Below are 20,876 nucleotides of genomic sequence, written 5' to 3'. Positions count from 1 at the left end.
TGTTTCCTCCATACTAGCTTTGTTGAGAGATTTGAGATTTTTATCGTAAATGAGCGTATTTGAGTTTTGTCAAATATTTTTTATGCATCTATTGAGATGATCATAGCATTTTTGTCTTCATTTTGTTATATAGTGTATCACATTGACTGATTTACAGTTGTTGGACCATTCCTGCGTCTCTGAAATAAATCTCACTTGATAATGGTATGTGATCCTTTTAATGTATTGCTGAATATTTTGTTGAGAATTTTTGTATCTATGTTCCTCAGGGATATTAGTCTGTAAAAAAAAATTTTTTTTTTGTAGTACTTTTGTCTGGTTTTGGTGCAGGGTAATACCGCCCTCATAAATTGTGTTTCACCCCCCTCTTATATTTTTTGGAAGAATTTGAAGAAGATTGATATTGATTCTTCTTTGAATGTTTCATAGAATTCACCAGTGAAGCCATTTGGTCCTGGACTTTCATTTGTTGAGAGTTTTTGATTACTGATTCAATCTGATTGCTAGTGATTGGTCTATTCAGACTTTCTGTTTCATCGTCATTTAGTCTTTGAGCATATACGTTTGTAGGAGTTTATCCATTTCTTCTGGTTTGTCTAATTTGTATGCATATTATTGTTCATAGTAGTCTGTATGATCCTTTGCATTTCTGTGGTATCACTTGTAATATCTCCTCTTTCATTTTTGACTTATTTGAGTCATTTCTCTTATTTTTCTTAGTCTAGCTTAGGTTTTGTCAATTTTATTTGCCTTCTAAAAACTAGCTCTTAAAGTTTCACTGATCTTTGTTGTCTTTTTAGTCTCTATTTCATTTATTTCTATTCTAAAGGACAACAGAGGATGAGGTGGTTGAATGGCATTACCACCTCAATGGACATAAGTTTGAGTAAACTCCTGGAGTTGGTGATGGACAGGGAGGCCTGGCGTGCTGCAGTCCGTGGGGTCGCAAAGAGTCGGACACAACTGAGTGACTGAACTGAACTGAATCTTTATTTCCTCTCTTGTTCTAACTTTGGGCTTTGTATTGTCTTTTTCCAGTTCATTAAGGTGAAGTTAGATTGTGTGTGAGATTTTTCTTGCTTCTTGAAGTAGGTATTTATCACTGTAAACTTCCCTCACAGAACTGTTTTTACTGTATTTTATAAATTTTAGCATGTTAATGTTTACGTGTGTGTTTTTCTTAAGGTATTTTTGATTTCTCTTTTGATTTCTTCTTTGGCCAGTTGGTTATTCAGTAGCATGTTGTTTAATCTCCACATAGTTGTATATTTTCCGTTTTTCGTCATGTAATTTCTCATTTCATGCCATTGTGATTGGAAAAGATGCTTGATGCGATTTAAATATTCTTAAATTTATTAGGACTTGGTCTCTGGCCTAACATATGATTTATCTGTCTATTAAAGATGTTCAATATATACTTGAGAAGAATGTGTATTCTGTTGTTTTTGGATGGAATGTTCTGTAAATATCTGTTAAGTCCATATAGTATAATATGTTGTTTAAGGCTGGTATCTCCTTACTGACTTTCTGTCTGGGTGATCTTTTCATTGATGTAAGTGGGGTATGAAAGTCCCCTATTATTATTGTATTGCTGCCTATGTCTCCATTTAGGTCTGTTAATAAATGTGAGACATATTTAGGTGCCCCTATTTTGGGTACATAAATATTTATAAATGTTTAATGCCCTTCTTTGTATCTTATTAAAAAGTATGTTTTAAAGGTTTGTTTTTTGTTTGTTTTTAATATAAATATAGCTAATCCATCTTTATTTTTTGGTTTTCATTTGCATGGAATCTTTTTCCACCCCTTTACTTTCAGTGTGTCCTTATATATAAAGTGTATCTCTTGTAGGCAGCATATATAGGAGTGTGTTGCTTTTTATTTCTTTAGCCTTTCTATGGCTTTTGGTTGGATAATTTAGTCCATTTACAGATAAGGTAATTATTGATAAGTATGTGCTTATTGCCATTGTGTTAATTGTCTCCTAGCAGCTTTTGTAGTTTTTCTCTGTTCCTTTCTTTTGCTCTCTTCCTTTGTGGTTTGATGACTTTCTTTGGTGGTATTCTTATATCTGTTTCTCTTTCTCTTTTGTTTATTTATTGTAGGTTTTTGCTTTGTGGTTACCATGAGACTTACATTTAACAACTTATATCTATAACAGTCTATTTTAAGTTGATAACATCTGAAGTTTGATCCCATTCTGAAACTCAACATTTATTCTCATGTTGTATGTCTTAATGTCACATTTTATATATTTATATCTTGTGCATTTTTTAGCTAATTATCGTAATCATAGTTTTTTAACTTAACCTTTATATTAGCTTTATTAGTAATTAACCCACTACCTTCACTATTCACTTTTCCAATGATAATTATCCTTTCATTTGTGTTCTTGTTACTAATTATAATTAATATCCTTTCTGTCAGCTTAAAGGAGTCCCTTTAAAATTTCTTATAAGGCCAATTTAGTGGTGGTGATCTCCTTTTGCTTGTCTGAAAACCTTTATCTCTCCTTTGATTCTGAATGAAAACTTTGCCGGGCAGAGTATTCTTGAGTGGACGTTTTCTTCTTCCGGTACTTGGAATGAATCACGCTTTCTGGCTTACAATGTTTGTGCTGAAAGATCAGCTGATAGCTTTATGAGAGTTCCCTTGTACAGAGCTAGTTTTTCTCTCATAGCTTTTAAGATTATCTCCTTGTCTTTAACTTTTGACATTTTAGTTACAATGTGTCTTGGTGTGGGTCTCTTGGATAGCTTCTTCTTAAATATAATTTGATTTATTTATCATTTTTGGCTGTGCTGGGTCTTTGTTGCTGCGTGAGCTTTTCTCTAGTTGTGGCGAGCAGGGGCTGCTCTCTAGTTGTGGTGTGCGGGCTTCTCGTCACAGTGGGTTCTCTTGTTGCCGAGCGCAGGCTCTAGGGCATGCAGGCTTCAGTAGTGCAGCACCAGGGCTCAGCAGTTGCGGCTCCTGGGCTCTAGAGCACAGGCTAAATAGAACAGTTGTGGCCCACGGGCTTAGTTGCTCTGAGGCATGTGGGATCTTCCCAGATCAGGGATTGAACCCATGTTTCCTGCATTGGCAGGCAGATTCTTTACCACTGAGCCACCAGGGAAACCCTGGTAGCATCTTGTTTGCAATTCTCAGGACTTCCTGGATTTGGATGCTTGTTTTCTTGCCCAAGTTAGGGAAGTTTTCAGCCATAATTTTTTCAAATAAGATTTCTACTCCTTTCTCTCTTCCTCTTTTAGGAGCCCTATAAAGTGAAAGTCTGTTTGGTGTTGTCCCATAAGCTCCTGAAGCCATCTTCACAGTATTCATTCTTTTTTTCATTTTGCTGCTCTAACTGGGCGTATTCCATTGCCTTGTCTGTGAGTTGACTGCATCTAGTTTGCTGTTGCGGAGAAGGCAGTGGCACCCCACTCCAGTACTCTTGCCTGGAAAATCCCATGGATGGAGGAGCCTGCTGGGCTGCCGTCTATGGGGTCGCATAGAGTCGGACACGACTGAAGTGACTTAGTAGCAGCAGCAGCAGCAGCAGTCTGCCGTTGAACCCCTTTAGTGTGTCCTTCAGTTCAGCTATTGTATTCTTTGGTTCTATCATTTCTACTTGGTACTTTCTTATCTTTTTCTTGTCTCTTTGTTGAAGTTCTCATTGTGTTCATCCATTCTTCCCAGTTCAGTGAGCATTTTTGTAAACTTTTATCAGGTAGTCCTAAATTACTTACCTCCATTTCATTACGGTTTCTTCTGAGGTTTATTTTATGTTCATTTGGAACATATTCCTCTGTTCCTTGACTCTCCATTTGTTTCTGCACAGTAAATGAAATAACCACCTCTTCTAGTGTTGAAGGAGTGGCCTTGTGTAAGAGATGAACCTTGTAATTCAACCCTGCCTCAGCTTCTGGGTGTTTCTCAAACGTCTGTACTTGTCTAGGCAGCCTATTGTATTTTTAGAAGCACCTAGTAGTTGAGGATGTGCCAAGATCTGTCATTGTCCCAAAGTGGAGAATCTCAGCACCTAGATTCAGACTGACTGGAAGCTGGGGCAGCAGCGTTTATAGTATGCAAGTATATACAGTTCTGAAGGGCTGCAGGAGTAAGCCACATTGGTCCTCAGAGCCAGGTGATTTGGAGGTCACCACGTGGGCTCCATGTGAGCTGTTTTCTGGGTAATACTTCTGGGCTGGAGCAAGGCAGAGGGAGAATGCCAAGAAGGTATCCACAGCCTACGTTCTTTGAGAGCAACTCCATAGGCCACTAAATGTGAGCCAAACCTGAAGCCTACTCCTTAGGACAAAGGTCCAAGACAAGTAAAGGGGACTCTTTCACAGAAAGCCTGGGGAGTGTGCCTCATTCTACTTTCTGTACAGTGCCGTAAGGGTGGTAGCCTGCTAAGAACTATCCCTCTGATTGCCATAGTCCTGTGGGATCCAGGAATGCAAGTCCTTCCAGTCACCTAGAGCTAGATAATCAAAGGGAGACCCCTGGGCACAAGCCATGTGTACAGCCGTGCCATCTGTGCACTGGAGGCAGCAGAGTGTGAAAGCAAAGGTAGTGCCCTCCAAGGTCTCTGGAAAGGACTGCAGTCAATGCCAAGATGCATGCCTAATCAGAAGCTTGTCCCTTAGCAGTCACGATGATCCATTAGTAATCTCCTTTCACAGAAAGAATGCAACTCCAGGGTCTGTTGCCTTTTGCTGTGCCTTTGTGATAGTAGCTGTTTAAGAACTCTTTCTCCTTGGGTTGCAGTCCTGTAGGACCCACGAGTATAAGCCCCACTGACCACCTTTGCTTAGTCGCTCAGTCATGTCTGACTCTTTGTGACCCCATGGACTGTAGCCCACCAGTGGGGATTCTCTGGGGATACTGGAGTGGGTAGCCATGCCCTCCTCCAGGGGATCTTACCAACCCAGGGATTGAACTTAGGTCTTTCCCACATTGCAGGCAGATTCTTTACCGTCTGAACTACCAGGGAAGCCCAAGAATACTGGAGAGGGTAACCTATCCCTTCTCCAGGGGATCTTCCCAACCAGGAATTGAACCAGGGTCTCCCGCATTGCAGGTGGATTCTTGCAAATCCACCAGGGAAGCCCCCACTTACCGCTAGAGCCAGTTAATGTAGAGGTGTTCTCTAGCAGTAGTCACAAAAATCCAGGCACCTGACTAGGGCATGAGCTCCTTTCTGGGTGACACTGATTATAACAGTTCCTTAGGACCCAGAACACGAAGCTCCCTTGGTCTCTAGAGCCAGGTAATCTAGAATCATATCCTGGGCAGGAGCTGTAAAGATCAGGACATCAGAGAAAGTTTCTCTTCCAGGAGATAGTGGTGCTCTGGAGCATGAAAAAGGTGATACCTTTCAGTCTTTGTTTCCAGAGTGTTCCAACAGGATCCTAGCTGTGTGTGTTGAATAAGACCCCTGTCCCTTTAGCTGAGGTTTTAATGGTGGGCCTTACTCACTTTAAGTCTAGCCCCAATTGGCTGCCTCTGAGCTGGACTCTGGAATGGGTGAGTCCAAGCACATGAGCCCTCTAAGAGGTGTTTCTCAGGTTGCTATCATTTTGTGGATCTTGGGACACAAGACCCATTGGTTTTCAAAAATTAGATGTTTGGGGGCTCACCTCTCAAGTGCATGTCTTAAAAGTTGGGGTGCCCAAGGTGAGGTTTGAACCCTTTGCTCCTCAAGGAGAAGCTCTGAGTTTTGAGTTCCCTTCTGGTTATCGTTGCTACACTAGGGGTGAGATTTATGGTGAGATTGTGTCTCCATCTCCTCTACAGGTTTTTGTATGGTTTTCTTTTCTTTTGTCCAACATGTAGTTGTCCCTCAACCAAGCTTTAAGTTTTTTTCCAAGAAGAAATTGTTCCATGTTTAGCTGTAGATCCAGTGAATCTGAGGAGGGAGGTGAGTTTAGAATCTTCCTACATCGCTATCTTGAATTGTTAATGCTCTCTTTTTATAATGCATAGAAAGTATTTGTATGTCAAATTCTGTTTTTTGTTTTTTGTTTTCAGAAGAAAAATTCATTGGTGAAAGTGCATAAGAATGTTAATGTTTTTAATATTTCAAGGATCATGTTACCTTGGTCACATGTAGTACATATGTAACTTCTTTAAGAAAATGTAAAGGGAGTCACACGATCATTCTATTACATGCCCATGTTGATAATCACTGAGTTTAATGAATGTTGTTTTTGGCCACATTGTATGATTAGTGTAAAAAGTTAAGCTCAGATTCAACAATTTGCTTCTTTTGGTTAGGTTTAAAATAAAACTCAGAAAACTTTAAAAAAAAATGTATATTTATACTTGTTGAAAAGGGGAAAAGAAAGAAAAGAAGAAAGTAAATATTATTTATGATCTTACCACCCAGTGTTATTGATGATTTTTGGGAAAAGTTTAATAACATTTGCTAATTGATTTCTCTTAATTTAGCTGATACAATAAAAAGAACATTGAATATTGGAAGAGAAGCAGAAGGCATATATAAGTGCAAAAACGTCCCCTAAATTTCTGGCATAAATACTAATCTCAGAAGGATTGGAAGGACTGTAGGTAAACACTGGTCCCAAGTCCCACTTGGATGGGCTTTCCTACCAGTAGGATCACCACTCATTAGTGCTGTTGTTCTGCTTCTTAAGGGTACTTCTGTGAGTGATACATTGAGATTTTGATTCTGTTGATGGTACTGCACTTATCAAGAATATCTTAGAAATGTTTCATGTCACAAGGAAAGTGTTAGGCTTCATGAAGTGTTTTTCTCCTTGTCAAGAGAATCTGTCAATGGTTGACCTTTTGCAATTTGGGTCATAGCAGTACAGTTGACTCTTGTACAATGTGGGGGTTAGATGCAGTGACTCCAATGCACTCAGAGATCCACATAGAACTTTATAGTCAGCCTTCTTTATCTGGTGGCTCAAATGATAATGAATCTGGCTGCAGTGCAGTAGATCTGGGTCCGATCCCTGGGTTGGGAAGATCCCCTGGAGAAGGGAAAGGCTACCCACTCCAGTATTATGGCCTAGAGAATTCCAGCCCATGGGGTTGCAAAGAGTCCCACACAATTGAGCTACTTTCACTTTCACTTTCTTTCTCTTTATCTGAGAGTCCACATTCATGAATTCATGTCGCTCTGTAGTATTTATTGAAAAAAAATCTATATATAAGTGGACCCATGAAGTTAAACCATGTTGTTTAAGGGTCAACTGTACATAGTTACATTGGCTATGTTAGATTGTGTTCTGAGATGCCACTTGCTAAACTGGAATTTATTTTAAAATTTGGGTAGACTTTTGAGAATGTACTTTAAAGTTATATCTCATGAAAAGATACTGAAGGTACTGAAAAAGTGCAAGGAATGATAATCATATATATATATTTTTTATTTGTAATTTAGGTAGAGTCAGTGCTCCTTGGTAAGTTACTGTAGTTACCACTTCTTTATTTCTCCTGGGGCAAAACACAAGTAGTTCCATTTAGTAAGTTAAGGTGATAGTGGTTTCCTAGTTAAACACTGTACCGTTGACCCTTGAGCAACCTGGGAGTCAGGGGGCACCAATCCCCCATGCAGTTGCAGATCTGTGTACAATTTTACAGTTGACTCTTTTATCTGGGGGCTTTCCTGGTGCCTCAGACAGTAAAGAATCTGCCTGCAATGCAGGAAACCCGAGTTCAGTCCCTGGGTCAGGACGATTTTCTGGAGAAGGGAATGGCAACCCACTCCAGTATTCTTACATGGAAAATCCCATGGACACAGGAACCTGTCAGGCTACAGTCCATGGAGTCACAAGGAGTCAGGCATGATTGAGTGACTAACATTGTCGCTTGTATCTGTAGTTCTGAATCTGTGGATTCAACCAGCTTTGGATAGTGCACTATGTAACACGTGTTTATTGAAAAAAATTCCCTTATAGGTGGATCTGTGCAGCTCAGACCTATGTTGTTAAGGGTCCTATCTATATATGTAGATACCTAGGTTGTTTATTTTGTTAGAAACTCCCATGTATGTTTCTGTGAATTAAAGAAATTCCCTTGTGTGTAATTGTGAGACTATTTTGTCACTCCAGGGCTGTTTAAATTTATTCCTATAGCTTAGTTTTGATGTCACAGGCACTACCGCACTACAGGCAGACTTCATTTTATTGTGCTTCACTTTATTGCACTTTGGAGATACTGTATTTTTTACAGATTGAAGGTTTGTGGCCACCTTGAGTTGAACTCAAGTGTGTAGGCATCTTTTTTCTAACAGCATTTGCTCATTTCATGTCTCTGTGTCTACTTTTGGTAATTCTTAAATATTGCTTTTTTTAAACAGATTACTTATTTACTTTCGGCTGTGCTAGGTCTTTGTTGCTGTGGAGGCTTTCCTCTAGTTACAGGGAGCAAGGGCTACTCTAGTTGCAGGGCATGGGCTTCTCTTTGTTGTGACTTCTCTTGTTGTAGAGCATGGGCTCTAGAGCACGTGGGCTCAGTAGCTGTGGCTCCTGGTCTCTGGTGGCGGTGGTTGTTCAGTTGCTCAGTCATGTCTGAGTCTTTGCAACATCATGGTCTGCAGCACGCCAGGCTTCCCTGTCCTTCACTATTTCCCTGAGTTTGTTCAAACTCATATCCATTGAGTCAGTGATGCCATCCAGCCATTTCATCCTCTGTCGCCTCCTTCTCCTCCTGTCTTCAGTCTTTCCCAGCATCAGAGTCTTTTCCAGTGAGTCAGTTGCATCAGGTAGCCAAAGTGTTGGAGCTTCAGCTTCAGCATCAGTCCTTCCAGTGAATATTTATGGTTGATTTCCTGTAGGACTGACTGGTTGGATCTACTTGCTCTCCAAGGGACCCTCAAGACAAGACACCCTGGTGTCTTGTCCAGCACCACAGTACAAAAGCATCAATTCTTTAGTTGGACCATCTTTATGGTCCAACTCTCACAACTATACATGACTACTGGAAAAGCCATAGCTTTGTTAGCAAAGTGATGTCTCTGCTTTTTATTTGTTGTCTGGGTTTGTCATAGCTTTTCTTCCAAGGAGCAAGCATCTTTTAATTTCATGGCTGCAGTTACCATCTGCAGTAATTTTTGAGCCCAAGAGAATGAAATCTGTCACTGTTTCCACTTTTTCTTCATCTATTTATGAAGTGATGGGACAAGATGCCATAATCTTAGTTTTTTTAATGTTGAGTTTTAAGCCAGGTTTTTCACTATTTTCTTTCACTTTCATTAAGAGGCTCTTTAATTCTTCTTTGCTTTCTGCCATAAGGGTGGTGTAATCTACGTATCTGAGGTTGTTGATATTTGTCCCGGCAATCTTGATTCCAGCTTGTGATTTATTTCTTATGAATCACCCAGCATTTCTCATGATGTACTCTGCATATAAGTTAAATAAAGCAGGGTGACAATATACAGCCTTGACATACTCCTTTCCCAATTTTGAACCCTCTCTTGTTCCATGTCCAGTTTTAACTGTTACTTCTTGACCTATACACAGGTTTCTTAGGGGACAGGTCAGGTGGTCTGGTATTCTCATCTCTTTAAGAATTTTCCAGTTTGTTGTGATCCACACAGTCAAAGGCTTCAGCATAGTCAATGAAGCAGAAGTAGATGTTTTTTGAAATTCCCTTGCTTTTTCTATAATCCAGCATATGTTGGCAGTTTTATCTCTGGTTCTGCCTTTTCTAAATCCGGCTTGAACATCTGGAAGTTCTTGGTTCACGTACTGCTGAAGTCTAACTTGAAGAATTTTGAGTGTAATCTTGCTAGCGTGTGAAATAAGTGCAATTGTACAGTAATTTGAACATTCTTTGGCATTGCCTTTCTTTGGGATTGGAATGAAAACTAATGTTTTCCAGTCCTGTGGCCACTGCTGAGTTTTCTAAATTTGCTGACATATTGAGTGCAGCACTTAACAGTATCATCTTTTAGGATTTGAAATAGCTTTGCTGTAATTCCATCACCTCCACTAACTCTGTAGTGATTCTTCCTAAGGCCCACTTGACTTCACACTCCAGGATGTCTGGCTCTAAGTGAGTGACCACACCATTGTGGTTATCTGGGTCATTAAGACCTTTTTTGGTACAGTTCTTATGTGTAGTCTTAATAGTTGTGGCCCATGGGCTTACTTGTACCGTGCACAGGATCTGGTATCTTCCCAGATCAGGGATTAAACCTGTGTTTCCTACATTGGCAGGAGGATTCTTTACCACTGAGGCCCCAGGGAGACTCGATTCTTGCAATATTTTAAATCCTCTACCAGCACAAAGATTATGACTTATTGAAGGTTCTGATGATGGTTAGCATTTTTTTTAGCAATACAATGTTTTTAAATTAAGATAGATATATGCATTGCTTTTTAGACATAATGTTCTTGCACATTTAGTTGACTATAGGATAGTGCAAACATAACATTTATTTGTGCTGGGAAGCTGAAAATATTTGTATGACTCATTTTATCACAAAATTTGCTTTATTGTGGTGATCTGGTAGGAATCTGCAGTATTTCTGAGGTATTCCCATACTTAACACTTGAAAAGAAATTGATGGGATTGAGCAGATGAGCTCCTTTATAAGGATTTGAAGATTACAAGTTTGGGCATCAAGACGTAAAAGATATTTAGAAATGTAGCTGTCAGTGATTTGCTGCTTCATTGATTGGGTTGCTGGAAGTTGATTAAGTTTGTAGAGGTAAAGTGCATTTGCTAAATACTAATGATAAGAATCTGTTCCATAGAGTTGATCTGTGAAATTGTAATTTCACTGTTATTGGTAGTAATATATTTATTAATCTACTTGAACAGCATATGATAGAAGAACTAGAATATAGGCCTTTAAGTTTTTGTCATTTTTGTTTGTAAGTTTCAGGCCGAGTAGCAGTTAGTCCTATGGTATAAACCAATGCTACTCAAATGACAGGTTCACGGTGAGGTAACACTTCCATCAGAATGTAAATCAGTGTATTGCATCCTTCACATCACAGAAAGTTTTGCTGTATAAAAATGTCAGTTGCACCAAGCCGTGTTTTTTGTAACATAATTGATTTACATTCTGCTTCAAGGTTCTTGGCTCCTGTTGGATTGCTGTTGTGACCAGGTCCAGCCCATCTGTAGCTCATACTTGGAGGAGTACTAGTATAAACAACTCATTTCATAAGTGAATGCTTTATATGTTTTCTGATTACACTGTTTGGATGGGGTTGGTTTTAATGGACCTTGCTGCTGCTGTTACCTTCTAATGCCTGCCCTACAGAGCAGGTAGACCTAATGAAACAAGTAAGGGATTTGGAGTCCTGGCTGTGCATTTTTTCACCTGAATGGTGGTGGACAAAATAACATCTCTGAATCTGTTTCATCCTGTGCAAAATGAGGATATAATTCCTATGTTCCCATGTTGTGAAGATTGAGTTACGGTTTAAGAAACCACTTTAAAAATTCTAAATTGTAGTTAAAATGATATCATCTATACTGACAGTTTTCAAAATTTGACCTCTTTTTCTCTGCCTAATGCCTATTGCTGAGAGTGAGGGAGTTGTTTGTACTAGTAAGAAATATACTTTCTTTAAGAAATTTAAATATTGTTGCTTGACTATTATGAACCAGACCCTGGTAAATAAATAAAATTTAACAATTGTTTCTTCACATTTTATACTAATGCTTGACTCTTATAATAAATGAAAAGAAAAATAGTTCTATAAGTCTCATAAGAAAAAACAATGATCATCTGCCCTATTCCTCTGAACCTAGGATTCTTGCTTCTCTAAGACCGTTCTTTCAGTATCTTTAACTCCTTTTTTTTTTTTTCTTTTGGCATTCTCCTCTTATTTCTAAATAACATTTTATGGCATATTCTAAAGTTTTAGTCTTAGCTATTTATCTAATAGGGCTTCCCAGGTGGCTCAGTGGTAAAGAATCCACCTGCTAATGCAGGAGATATGGGTTTAATACCTGAGTGGGGAAGATCCCCTGAATTAGGAAATGGCAACCCACTTGCCTGGAGAATCCCATGCACAGAGGAGCTTGATGGGTTACAGTCCATAGAGTCGCAGAGAGTCAGACATGACTGAAAGACTTAGCACAACACTAAATTTGTGGGTAAATCTAAATGAATGTTGACTGTATATAACAAGAGCTTTCAGCCTCCTGGTGTCTTTCTGTCTAAAGTTAGTATTCTGTGCTTTGCTTTATAGAATTTATTCTTGAACTCGCATAGATTTTTGTTCAATATTTTTAGATTCCAAGGTTCTTGTAACTTGTTAATTTTTTGTGAGTTTTTTTTTTTTTTTTTTTTCCTGGTAAAAAGGGTTAGGAAGAATAAGTGAGATAGAGCAAATTTTCATCTAAACCTAGAAATTTTAGAACAATTGCTTATTTTTATTTTTTTGGAAGTGTTATAAATTATTAAATAATTAGGTATTTGACTTCCTGAGAAGTTGTATAGTTGAGAACGTGTCTTTACAGATAAGCACAAAGGTTATTTTCTATTTTTATGTTTCAGGGTAATTGTTTCAATGCTAATAATGAAACATACTACCACCTCTCTGCTTTTAGATTGGAATGTTGCGTCAGCAGGTAGAAAAACATGAAAAAGTCAAGCAAGAGATGGCCATGGAGTATAAGCAAGAGTTAAAGAAACTACATGAAGAAGTAAGATTTTAATTCTATTATATATTGTATAATTCTGTCTCTTCAGCCTTGAGAATTTTGTTAATGAGCTGGTTTCTACTTTATAAAGTGGATGTATATATTCCATGGAAGATATTGGGGTAGAAATCTTTCTCTATTCTTAAACCCAGAATTTTGCCTTTTATATATTTGATATTACCTACAACAGTGATTCTAAAATATGTTTCTTGGTTGAGTATCTGAAAGAAATAGAGCTATTTTTGTATAATACCATGAAATGCTGATACCAAAAGCTTACGTTAAATGTTTTATTTTTGAGTTGAGTCAGTAGATTTTAAATAATGGAAGATTCAAAGGTTTCAGAAGCATTTTGGGATAGATTAGAAAGGTAAGAAAATTCTACCAGTTAACTGAATTGTTTTCTTCAGATTGGCAAAAAATACGTTTTATTCAATTCCGAAGCATTCCTTTCCTGCATAGTGAATATCAGTGTTCCACTGGGGAATGCTTCAAGAACCACAGGCCTGGAGAAAAGAAAAAGAGTGTTTATTTGTTGCTTTTATTGTGAGGATGGGTTGTGGGGTCCCTAAGTGCAGGGCTATTGTATATTATAATAAAAAATTAGACCTTTGTTTTATTTATTAAACTTTTTCTTTATTTTTTATTTGACTTTTTTTTTTCTGGTGTTTACTTTATGTAGTTTTGAGTTTTGTATTTTATCTAACGTGCTCTCTATTTTCTGGGATGGTAGTTAGCTCTACTTGTGCTTTCATAATGCCAGTTTGTTTTATCAGCACTGTTTACACATTCTTAAATTTTAAGTCTAGAAATAACTGTGTTTACAGTTAAGCAGACTGAAGAGAAGCTATGAAAAGCTACAGAAAAAACATGTAAGAGACTTCAGAGGAAATGCCAAAAATCACAGGGAAGATCGGTCTGAAATTGAGAGGTTAACTGGAAAAATAGAGGTATGTTCATAGTCCTGATTGGCTTGTAGTGATTGTCAGCCTTCATGTAGGAAAACTCTGTTTCTAATAGTGCTATTTCATGAAGCCAATTTTCTCTCACCTGCAGGACTACCACTGAGCTATTTCAAAGGTGGGAGGCTGTCCTGTCATCATCTGGTTCCCTGTGGTTACTAGCTGTCAGTAGTTCTCAAGAGGGTGGTGCCATCCTTTGAGGGCATTGGAAATATTTGAGGCATTATTTTGGTTGTCAGATGACTGGGAGTGAAACTGGAGAGTGGGGCACAGGAACCAGGGACACCAAACATGACTGGGCCTATCCCACACAGGAGAGACCTATTGTACCCCGAACGCCAGCACTGAGGAACACTGATAGCAGCTCCTGGCTGTCCTCTGTGGGTGTTGTCTTCGTTTTATTTATCACCTAACAGAGGGGCTTAGTAAGTGTTGAAGGTATGTGGCTTTTTTATACACAGTGCTTTGCATATCAGATTATTTATTCTTAGTTCCCATTTAGATATAATAAGTCACTAGCCTCCCTCTTTGCTGACTAAGTTTTTGTTAAGTTTGAGTAACTCCATGATTATTGTATATCTTGATTCCCCAGAGGAGTTAAGGAAGTTGAGACAACACCACCAACAACAGCATGGGGCTGTTACTTTTCCCCGGTTGAATCCACCACTCCTCTCCTCTGTCTATGCTCTTGGTTCTCAAACGTACCTAAGTGTTAACCAGGGTCCTCTTCAGTCTCCCAGAGATTCTGATCCAGTAGCATAGCAGTGAGCTAGGACTCTGCATTTTATCTAGCTTCCGCAGCTGATGTTAATTTGAGAAACATTGTTTAGCATCTTTGTATGATTATTTACAATGTTTCTACTCAGAGTGACCTGTCACCCACTAATACTGTTATATTATTACTACCTAGAATTTTAATTTCTACTTTTAATATTTTTTTACATCTCAATATTTTTCTATGTTTAAAGAGCTTAGAATCAGATTTTGCTTTCTCTCCAGCCTTCTTCACTGGTACCTGTGTTTTTGTACAAAACCCCTCATGTTCTTATTCCCCGTTACCGCTTCCAGACCATTCTGTTTTCTTTGTACCTCAGAGTCTCCATCTTTGATTTTCATGTCATCAGCATATACCACCATCCCTGGTGGCTCAGTGGTAAAGAATCTGCCAGTCAACATAGGAGACTCAGGTTCCATCCCTGGGTTGGGAAGATCCTTTGGAGAAGGAAGTGGCAATCCATTCCAGTATTCTTGCCTGGGAAGTCCCATGGACAGAGGATACTGGCGGGCTGCAGTCCATGGGGTCTCAAGAGTCAGACACAACATAGTGACTGAACGACAACAACAACAACGTACATACCGGCAAATTAGTCATCTTCTGATCCCTGACTGCTCCCCGGGTTGACTGTCATTCTCTCCAACATTGCTCTTACCATAATTCTTGAGGATTTCGGGATCCACAAGGATGATCCTTATAATACTGTGGTCTTTGGTTCATTGGTGTTCTTTCCTCCAGAGATATTTTGACCTCCTGTCTGTCTCTTTTCCCTTTTCCCATTGCGGTTCCTTAAGTGTTGTCACTAGCAATACTTGCAACCCTCCAAGAATCACATTTTTAAGCATCTCGTTCTTTCTGACTACCATCCCCGTCTTTTCAGCTTGCTCCCTCTTATTCCTAATGCTTGATAATCACCTGATTCCCCATTCCTTAAAGTGCTTGGATCCGGCCATTTGTCCCTGCTCCATACCTACCTCGTGTCCGCACTCACCACTCCTTACCCAGCTTCTATCCCATGGTTACACTCCTTATATTCCCCTTCCATTCCTGTGCCCTCTCTTTTTTTGTTGTTGTTCAGTAGCTCAGTTGTGTCCAGCTCTATGTGACCCTATGCACTGCAGGGCTTCCCTGTCCTTCACCATCTCACTGAGTTTGCTCAACCTCATGTCCACTGAGTCAGTGATACCATCCAACCATCTCATCCTCTGTCGTCCCCTTCTCCTCCTGCCCCCAATCCCTCCCAGCATCAGAGTCTTTTCCACTGAGTCAACTCTTCACATGAGGTGGCCAAAGTACTGGAGTTTCAGCTTTAGCATCATTCCTTCCAGAGAAATCCCAGGGCTGATCTCCTTCAGAATGGACTGGTTGGATCTCCTTGTAGTCCAAGGGACTCTCAAGAGTCTTCTCCAACACTACAGTTCAAAAGCATCAATTCTTCGGCGCTCAGCCTTCTTCACAGTCCAACTCTCACAGCCATACATGACCACAGGAAAAACCATAGCCTCGACTAGACGAACCTTTGTCGGCAAAGTAATGTCTCTGCTTTTGAATATGCTATCTAGGTTGGTCATAACTTTCCTTCCAAGGAGTAAGCGTCTTTTAATTTCATGGCTGCAGTCACCATCTGCAGTGGTTTTGGAGCCCAAAAAAATAAAGTCTGACACTGTTTCCACTGTTTCCCCATCTATTTGCCATGAAGTGATGGGACCAGATGCCATGATCTTAGTTTTCTGAATGTTGAGTTTTAAGCCAACTTTTACTCTCCTCTTTCACCTTCATCAAGAGGCTTTTTAGCTCCTCTTTACTTTCTGCCATAAGAGTGGTGTCATCTGCATATCTGAGGTTATTGATATTTATCCCGGCAATCTTGATTCTAGCTTGTGCTTCTTCCAGCCCAGCGTTTCTCATGATGTACTCTGCATATAAGTTAAATAAGCAGGGTGACAATCTACAGCCTTGACGTACTTCTTTTCCTATTTGGAACCAGTCTGTTGTTCCATGTCCAGTTGTAACTGTTGCTTCCTGACCTGCATACAGGTTTCTCAAGAGTCAGGTCAGGTGGTCTGGTATTCCCATCTCTTTCAGAATTTTCCACAGTTGATTGTGATCCACACAGTCAAAGGCTTTGGCATAGTCAATAAAGCAGAAATAGATGTTTTCCTGGAACTCTCTTGCTTTTTCCATGATCCAGTGGATGTTGGCAGTTTGATCTCTGGTTCCTCTGCCTTTTCTAAAACCAGCTTGAACATCTGGAAGTTCATGGTTCACGTATTGCTGAAGCCTGGCTTGGAGAATTTTGAGCATTACTTGACTAGCGTGTGAGATGAGTGCAATTGTGTGGTAGTTTGAGCATTCTTTGGCATTGCCTTTCTTTGGGATTGGAATGAAAACTGATCTTTTCCAGTCCTGTGGCCACTGCTGAGTTTTCCAAATTTGCTGGCATATTAAGTGCAGCACTTGCACAGCATCATCTTTCAGGATTTGAAATAGCTCAACTGGAATTCCATCACCTCCACTAGCTTTGTTCGTAATGATGCTTTCTAAGGCCCACTATTTTGTCTCTAGTTCCTTTCCTTCCATTTTTCTTACACTCACTCAGTAAGCCTTTCTCTCCTCTGCAGAAGCTATTGGCATGGAGGTCACCAGTGAATTTGCATTACTGAAGCCTGTGTCCACCCTCATCTTCCATATCCTGTCTGCAGCATTGGACTCAGCTGGGTTTGGCTTTCTGGATTTGGCTTGGAGAACAATTGTACTTCCCTGGATTTTCTCCTACCTTGTTTGCCACTCCTTCTCAATTATTTTTTCTCCCCAGCCTTTTATCATTGGAACACCCTACAGCTGTGTTGTTGTACCTCTTCTTTTTTCTGTCGAGGCCACTCCCTTGGTGATACCATTCAGTCTCATAGTTTTAAGCACTGTGTTGCTGCTGCTGCTGCTAAGTCGCCTCAGTCGTGTCCAACTCTGTGCAACCCCATAGACGGCAGCCTACCAGGCTCCCCTGTCCCTGCGATTCTCCAGGGAAGAACACTGGAGTGGGTTGCCATTTCCTTCTCCAATGCATGAGAGTGAAAAGTGAAAGTGAAGTCACCCAGTCGTGTCCAATTCAGTGACCCCATGGACTGCATCCTACCAGACTCCTCCGTCTATGGGATTTTCCAGGCAAGAGTACTGGAGTGGGGTGCCATTGCCTCCTCTGTAAGCACTGTGTATATGTTGATAATTCCTATGTTCCTATATCTAGTCTTGACTTTTGGCTACAGAACAATTTCCAACTTCCCATTTCACATCTCCATACGGTATCTAAAGCTGTCTCAAACTTGACATGTCTGAAATAAAGGCCCTGACTTTTTTCTACCTCATCTTCCAGCACCATTTCTGTTTTAGTTAATGTAATTCCATTCCTCAGATTGCTGAAGCCTAAAAGCCTTGGAGTCACCCATGATTTCTCTTTTCTCAGCACAACATCCAGAATGATTCTGTTTGGTTTAAGTTAAATCATGTTCTCTCCTGTACATAAAGTTATAGTAGTTTCTCCTAAAAGATGAAGTTATCATAATGACCTACAGAGTCTCACTGCCTGTTAACTCTGACCTTTCCCTTCCTTTTTTTTCCCTTTTACTCACTCCCCCCGAGCCACACCAAGCTTCTTGCTCATCCTTGAACATGACAAGATGCTTCCACATCAAGGCCTTGTACTTCTCAGAATAGTATAACTTTATCTCCATCTCCCTGGTGTTTACTTTCATGTTACTCAATCTAACCACTCCTTTTGCAAACTGCAACCACCAACTCTGAGTACTCCATGCTCGATTTTCTCCAGAATGGGTACAGTTGGCTCTCTGTATCTATGGTTTTGCATCCGTGGATTTAACCAACTGTGGATCTAAAATATTCTGGGAAAAGCAAAGTCCAGAAAGTTCCAAAAAGCAGACCTTGAATTTGTTATGCACAAGCATTTACATTGTATTTATAGTTATTTACACAGTGTTTACATTGTATTAGGCATTATAAGTAACTTAGAAATGATTTCAAGTCTGTGGGAGGATGCACATTAGTTACATGTGAATAACATACCATTTCTTATAAGGGATGTGATCATCTGTGGATTTAGTAACCACAGAGGTCTGGAACCAGTCCTCCACAGATACTGACAGATGACCGTATTGCTATCTAGTTACTGTACAATAATGTGTTGCCTGTCTCCCTCCAAGTGAGTGGGGCTAGAATTTTTGTTTTTTTTTTTTGTTAAATATTGTATCCCTAGCACTAGAACAGTACCTGGAATATATGTGATAGAAACAATGAGTAAGTGAACAGTAATTACCTTAAGCTTCAAGTTGCACAATCAAGAAAATGAGCCCAATATTCATGAAAACAAGGCAAATCAAAGGGAAAGGAAACTCTGGGGTTGAGACTCTTGGAGGACAGTGATAGAAAGACTGAGTTTCCTTTCCCTTTGATTTGCCTCGTTTTCATGAATATTGGCATCATTTTCTTGATTGTGCAACTTGAAGTTATTATTGATCCATCATTAATTTTGAACTCTTTGGCTTTGGGTTATAGATATCTGTTAAAATTTAATACAGATATTTTTTATTATTCATGTCTTTATAGTTCTGTTGAAATAATAAAAATTTGGATATCAAAGGATACTGTGTTAACTGAATCTGTCTGGTTCCTGAATTTTAGACTCTGATGAGAATTGGGCTCCCCAGGGATTTATCTGACCATTTGTTTGAATCTGTTCAGTTCCCGGGTTTGGATATCAAGAATTTGGGTAGTGAGTGATAAGTATAATCATATTTTGAAATTTTCATTATCTTAACATCAGTTTTCTGAAAAATCACTAAAAAATTATAACAACCCTTAGGTGGCAGCAGATCTTTGAAAATCATCTTGAATCCAGTGTTTAGTATCTGTGTTTTGTACTCTTCACCATTAGTGTGTTAAATTTAGAAAGACAGATATCCAGAGGCACAGTATGTAAGGAATTTAGTATTACTCTACAGTTCTATCAGTTAAGTGAGTAATGGGGCTCCTGCTGTGGAAAAAGGTGCATGTGTACCCAGGGACCTGGGGAAAAATTAAAGTAAAAGTGAATCTGGAAGGTGGTGACAGCGAGGGGAAGCACTTAGAAGTTAAGTACCTTAATTGCCTCTTCAGGAATTTCGTCAGAAATCACTGGACTGGGAGAAGCAGCGCTTGATTTATCAGCAACAGGTGTCTTCTCTGGAGGCACAAAGAAAGGCTCTAGCTGAACAATCAGAGATAATTCAGGTAAGTTTAAGACATTTTTTGGAATAATGAGAGGCAGAGAGGTTTCTATTAAATTTGAACCAGCTTGAAAAATGCAGCGTTGTGTGCTCACCATGCTCACCCTGTCCTCACACCCACTGCTCTTTGCTTGCTGCTTTCCTTCACTGGTTCCTTCCTCCCTCACTCGGGCTCTTTCTTGTTCTCTCAGTCTGTCACTGACTTGCTTTCTCCTGCTCACTCCACACTTTGATTTCACTCTCCCTTCCTTTCTCTTTCTACCTCTGCTCTCTGTCTCCTTTTCCATTTCTTTCTGGCTCTGACTTACTTATTCAGGCTGTTTCTGGCTCTTGCCTTGGCCCCACTTCTGTCTGTGTCTTGTTCCATCTCTGATAGTTGGGGGTGCCTTAGCTGAGGTCCTCAGCCAGGGAGCTTCGGCCAGTCAGCCTGTTTGAACACAAATACTGAAAGATTCATGCTAACAAAAAGCAGTATCTTTGTGGGAACAGAAACACTTTTTACAACATTACTAGAAACGTTTTAAATGAAGAACTGATGGCTTAAGCAAAACAAAAAATTAGCTACCTAATTTAGGAGTTTTCTTCATGGAACATATTCAGTTTGTTTGCTTTTTCAATTAAAAACCAAGATCAAAAGGGAAGTGAACATAGAAGGTAATGAATATTTATGACCGTGGGGTTAGAGAGAGTCAGATAGGACTTAGTGACTGAACAACAACAACTGCAATGTGCTAGACACTGTCTCAACGCTTCTTCTGAATGTAGTTATCCAGAATATGTAATTATATGTTGTCTGTTTAATATCATGATAATTTGTCAAGGTTGGTAGAAATCTCAGTTTTATAGAAGAGGGAATTACCAGAGAAATTAAGAAGAGCTAGAGGGACGAATTAAAAAAGGTAAAAAACAATCTGCATTATTTGCTGCTCCAAATCTTAGTAATATATTGGCTTTTAATCATCTACCCTCAAATATCAGTGGGCTAGTAAACTACCATGAATGGCTCTGCTGTTAGTGACTCCACTCAGAATGGCACAAGAGGCTCACAGCAATCTAAAGGATCAAAATTATTTACTAGGCTGCAGCAAGCTATGCAGCCAGAGTGGGCCAATAAAATCCTGAAAGTGTAGACCAGAGGTTTTTTTATTTTTACCTGAATGCTAAAGCACTGTACAAACATAAATAGCTATAAGATATTATAGGCTTCAGGTTGGCAAAAAAGAAAATTGAGTCCTAGTTTTT

General features: G+C 39.5%; 1 protein-coding gene across 12 annotated transcripts in view; it reads left to right on the top strand.

Annotated features, from left to right (window-relative positions):
- Positions 1–20,876, top strand: part of CEP63 (centrosomal protein 63) — a 73,585-nt gene that overhangs the window by 15,626 nt on the left and 37,083 nt on the right. For 11 of the 12 annotated variants that reach the window (XM_070794511.1, XM_070794507.1, XM_070794519.1 and 8 more), the window contains 3 exons: positions 12,529–12,624; positions 13,449–13,571; positions 19,525–19,638. In XM_070794511.1, coding sequence (XP_070650612.1) covers positions 12,529–12,624; positions 13,449–13,571; positions 19,525–19,638 — 333 coding nt within the window. The remainder of the gene's footprint in view (positions 1–12,528; positions 12,625–13,448; positions 13,572–19,524; positions 19,639–20,876) is intronic. The other variant, XM_070794482.1, reaches the window with a different exon arrangement.

Source organism: Bos indicus, chromosome 1 (assembly GCF_029378745.1).
Source record: "Bos indicus isolate NIAB-ARS_2022 breed Sahiwal x Tharparkar chromosome 1, NIAB-ARS_B.indTharparkar_mat_pri_1.0, whole genome shotgun sequence".
NCBI classification, from domain to species: domain Eukaryota; kingdom Metazoa; phylum Chordata; class Mammalia; order Artiodactyla; family Bovidae; genus Bos; species Bos indicus.
The sequence above is the reverse complement of the archived record's forward strand: the minus strand, read 5'-3'. Positions and strand labels throughout refer to the sequence as shown.